Source organism: Dunckerocampus dactyliophorus, unplaced genomic scaffold (assembly GCF_027744805.1).
Source record: "Dunckerocampus dactyliophorus isolate RoL2022-P2 unplaced genomic scaffold, RoL_Ddac_1.1 HiC_scaffold_149, whole genome shotgun sequence".
Lineage (NCBI taxonomy): Eukaryota > Metazoa > Chordata > Actinopteri > Syngnathiformes > Syngnathidae > Dunckerocampus > Dunckerocampus dactyliophorus.
Genome location: NW_026559844.1, coordinates 1 through 4495, shown reverse-complemented (window position 1 = coordinate 4495; position 4495 = coordinate 1). Strand labels below are relative to the sequence as shown.

Below are 4495 nucleotides of genomic sequence, written 5' to 3'. Positions count from 1 at the left end.
GTATAGTATGTTTTACATTTCTGTGATTGTATTTAGTTTGTTTGCCGGGAAAATATAACTTTGCATGGCAGTCATGGACATTTGTAGATTGACACATGTGTTTATTTTGACTTGACACAACAATCAGACATGAGATTTTCATTTAACAACAATTTCACATCATCGTTTTTGTCAGCATGTATTAACATCAGTGACAAAACATCACTATCACACTGAAATCCCGTTTTTACTCATGTTTTATTTCATATGTTTGACCTGACACAACAGTTTCTTGATGTGTTTCGAGATTTCTTTCATTTTCACTCCATATATGATTGGATTGAACAGAGGATTAGACACAACTACTTCTAAAGCCATTATTAAATGTACACTTTTTGGCATGTCTGACTCAATTCGACCTGTGATGAAATCAAATATACACAAACAAAAGAAGCACATTAAAACCATCAGGTGAGGTAAACATGTCTCTGCTGCTTTTTTCCTGACTTCTGCACAACTGTGATAAGTTATTATAAATATCTTTATGTAGGTGAAAAGGATGAAAATCACAGGAACAACAACAGCATTTAGCAAGACAACGAAACCATAAACAATAAGAAATGTTGATTTTACACAGTGAAGCTTAAACATTTTATTGTTACAAAAAATTCCTCCTATTGTAAAGTCACAGAGTTTTTGTTTTGAACTAAATACAATTCCCACTGCTAACTGGCTTGCAGGTAGAAACCAGGCCACAGTCAAGAGGACAGTGACAGTTATATTTCCCATGATAGTTGAATATTGCAGTGGTCTGCAGATAGACACATACCTGTCATAAGCCATGACTGCCAGCAGAAAAAAATCTGAACCACCTAAAGAATAAAATGTAAAATTTTGAAACATACAAGCGGAATAAGAAATGGTCTGCTTCTGAGATAAGATGTCAGTGAAGATTTTGGGGTAGATGGCAGTGCTAAACAAAACAGAGTTGAATGACAAAGCTGCAATGAAAATGTACATAGGCTCATGAAGGTTCCTGTGAATCCAGATTAGACATATAATGGTGCAATTAGCGCAGAGAATGAGAATATAGAGCATCAACAAGCTGATAAAGTAAAGATATCTGTATTTGTCCAATTCTACATAGCCACCAAGAGTTATATATGTTCCATTGAATTCAGCATCCATGAAGTTAGTCCCAGATGAAGTCTGACAATGAAGATCACATTAATTCAGATGCAGATAACTGCTCTTCATCTCCACCATCCACACTGGTTGGCGTGTTGGAGTAGGCTTGTAGAAGACTTGTTCACCCTCAATGGATCTCACTAAGTGCTCCACCAAGAATTGCTGTTGTGTCAGCAAGCTCCTCCAAGTCTTCACGTGATGCTGTGAGCAGTCAATGCTGAGAAGAGTAGCAAGTCATCCACCTTATAAGGATGGCTCGCAGGATAAAGACCACCTGTGATTGGCCTCCAAGGTGAGGAGGTGTTCTGTAATCTTTTTGGCGGTTACAATCATCAAACCATTCTCAATGGGCACGTAATGCCCACGAATGGGAGGTGGGCAAATGCTCATTTACTTTTGGTAACAGGCCTACATTCTTATCCACATGGTTTCCCCAACAACAGACAGTGAGCTTTGCTGAAGTTTTATCAGGTGTGCTCAATGAGTTAGAATCAGTTATAGAAATTACGGTATGTAAAGTGGGGGAAATCAGTATTTGATTCCCTGCTGATTTTGTAAAATGAAAGGATAAATTTGTTATATATTAGCATGCTACATACCCCCTTGCTAGCACACACATACACTTGATAAAATGAAGATATTGATTCTTTAACACTGTATTTCTGCATGCTAACTGTTGTATCACTATTAAATTGTAGCATAGCACACAAGTGCAAATGGTCGTCTTTTAAAATGTCGCACACAATCACACATACAGTTAAATCTGCTAAGAGGTATTTATGAGCGTAAAAGCCTCGATGGAGCCAGTATAGGATGTGTTGTCATGGTAACCCAAGCCAAATGGAGACATCAAAGGACAATATAAGGAGCCATGAGAAGTTGAGATGTCTCTCTTTCCAGGACAGCCGCCTGAAATTGTACCTTTTGCTTCAATCAATCACACTGTGGTGAATCTGACGGTGAATCTGAAATTGACAGATGCTGGATGAGTTTTGTTTCAACAATGAAATGATTCCGTGCTAAGTATAGCCCTTACAAAGATATAAACAGTCCAGAGTTTTTGTAGTAGTTTTATTGTAACAGAGAGAAACACAATGCAAAAACATGGTGAACTAAAGGTTGGAAATTCATTTGTATTAGATTGAGAGAAATAAGTATTTCATCCCCTACCAACCAGCAAGCATTCTGACCCCCACAGACAGGATATTTTCCCATGAAGATCACAAATTTGTCCTGTCTCTTTAGGAAAGTATTCCTAATCTCAACTCATGGATAAAAGACACCTTCCATCCATTCATCTTCTACCGCTTACCCGAGATCGGGTCACGGGGGCAGCAGCCTAAGCAGGGAGGCCCAGATTTTCCTCACCCCTGCCACTTCATCCAGCGGATCCCGAGGCATTCCCAGGCCAGTTGAGAAACATAGTCTCTCCAATGGGTCCTGGGTCTTCCCAGGCCTCCTACCGGTCGGACTTGCCCTGAACACCTCCCCAGGGAGGCGTCTGGGAGGCATCCTGACCAGATGCCCAAGCCACCTCATCTGGCTCCTCTCAATGCGGAGGGGTAGCGGTTCTACTCCAAGTCTCTCCCGCTTCCACCCGCCATCTTGTCCGTTCGGTCATTACCCAAAGCTCATGACCACAGGTGAGGGTAGGAACGTAGATCGACTGGTAAATCGAGAGCTTTGCCTTTCGGTAAGCTTAGCTCTCTCTTCACCACAACAGGGGCTAGCCCTTCCTGTCCTGCGCTGTTATTTTGGCAAGCTGTGCTTCCTGCTCGGTGGAAGAGGCAGCTGCTTCACTTCTGGTGCCCGCGCAGCTGTCGCCAATTAGTAGCAGTTAAAAGGCCAGCGTCGTCATACGTACGGCGCTGGCTCATTGAGTTTGTCACTCGTGCTATACCGTAGACTACCTACTTACCTGTGCCTTGGAATGTACCTGTCAGTTTTTTTCACAGAGCTTTCCTCTCTGTCGCTTTTTGTTCCCATGTCTGATTTTTGAGTTTCTGAACTATTAAAAACTTTTTATTTTGCACACCATCGCCTCATCTCTGCATACTGGGGGTCAAGCACTTGACAGCCGCCACGCATTCGTGACATTTAGTTCATTTAGCTATTTTTATGCTTGAAAATGATTACTTCAGGTCAAGAATAAGTACAATTTACTTAAATATGCATATTTTTTTACTAATAATAGGCCGTATTCAACCACGAAAAAGCGATTATTTATTAATTAATTTACTTAATAGTGTGAGGGACGACATTGACCAAAACGTCTTAGCAGGGGCGAGGCTTACAGCTCATTGACCATAATCCACTGACCATTTGTTCCATCCAGTGGCGGTTTTAGATATGGGCCACATGGGTAATGCCGCAAGGACAAGGTGGAAAAAAACAAGATTCATATGTTGTTTTGGTCGGCGCACATTTACTCGTGCATCAGGTCAAGATATGTGTATCAGATGGGTGCCCACCGCTCACATGAAGTGGATAAAACCAAATGAAGTAGGGGGTAGGGTAAGTTCACAGCTCAACCTCAGACCCTAAGTTACAAAATTTAAATTACAACAGAAATTCATCCTGCTAAAATTAAATCTGTTCTGTGTTGGTGTGAACCATTTGAAATAAGACGTAATTTAAAGTTATTTTGTACTTACATATGGCACCATACAAGCGGTTCCTGTTAGAGCGTAGACATTTAGATTTCTACAGACCCCACTTCTAAGTCGGGGGTTACACAATCGCCAGACCCTTCGACGCAACCGTTACATTGCAATACAGAGATTAGAACATGTCACTAGCATTGAAGGAACCACCAAAACTGGTTTAAATCTTGTTTATATGATTGCGTACAGTTTACAAGTCATGGTAAGAAAGGACTCTGTGCGTGTAAAAGTTACCAGTAGTCGTGGTACCCTGCAGGGATCAGTGCTTGGACTAGCACTGTTCGGTCTTTTCACCTACTGCCAGTGAATATTGTCATTATCCAGATCATCGTATTCTCATGGCATTCAATTCATCACGACTGGACTGTTAAGTTTTTTACAGCAACTTTTGGTTTGGTTTTGGTTCGGTTTAATTTATTTCGAACATGCATATGTCCGAAAAGGAGTAGGAAGAAGCAGAGCTTATTTAATCCTACCCACTCTTTGTAGTACATCAATTGCTAATACATACATGTTTATACATACAGGTACATATACAGTATATATACACATACATCTGCACCTACACAAGTACACACATATACAGTATACAATTTCTTTTTTTCTCCCTTTCCTTTCCTTTTCCCTTTCTATTTATCCTGTCCTTTCTCTCCTGTTGATATCCA

At 40.7% G+C, this 4495-nt stretch overlaps 1 protein-coding gene across 1 annotated transcript; it reads right to left on the bottom strand.

The window, feature by feature from the left end:
- Positions 1 to 237: 237 nt before the first annotated feature.
- LOC129174677 (olfactory receptor 6N2-like) lies at positions 238 to 1167 on the bottom strand. Its single transcript, XM_054766479.1, has one exon. It carries the CDS (start codon positions 1165 to 1167, stop codon positions 238 to 240), a length of 930 nt encoding a protein of 309 aa, XP_054622454.1.
- Between the last annotated feature and the right edge of the window lie 3328 nt (positions 1168 to 4495).

Coding starts and splice junctions, on each gene's coding strand:
- LOC129174677 (XM_054766479.1), bottom strand. CDS start 1,167: ATGGATGCTGAATTCAATGGAACATATATAACTCTTGGTGGCTATGTA.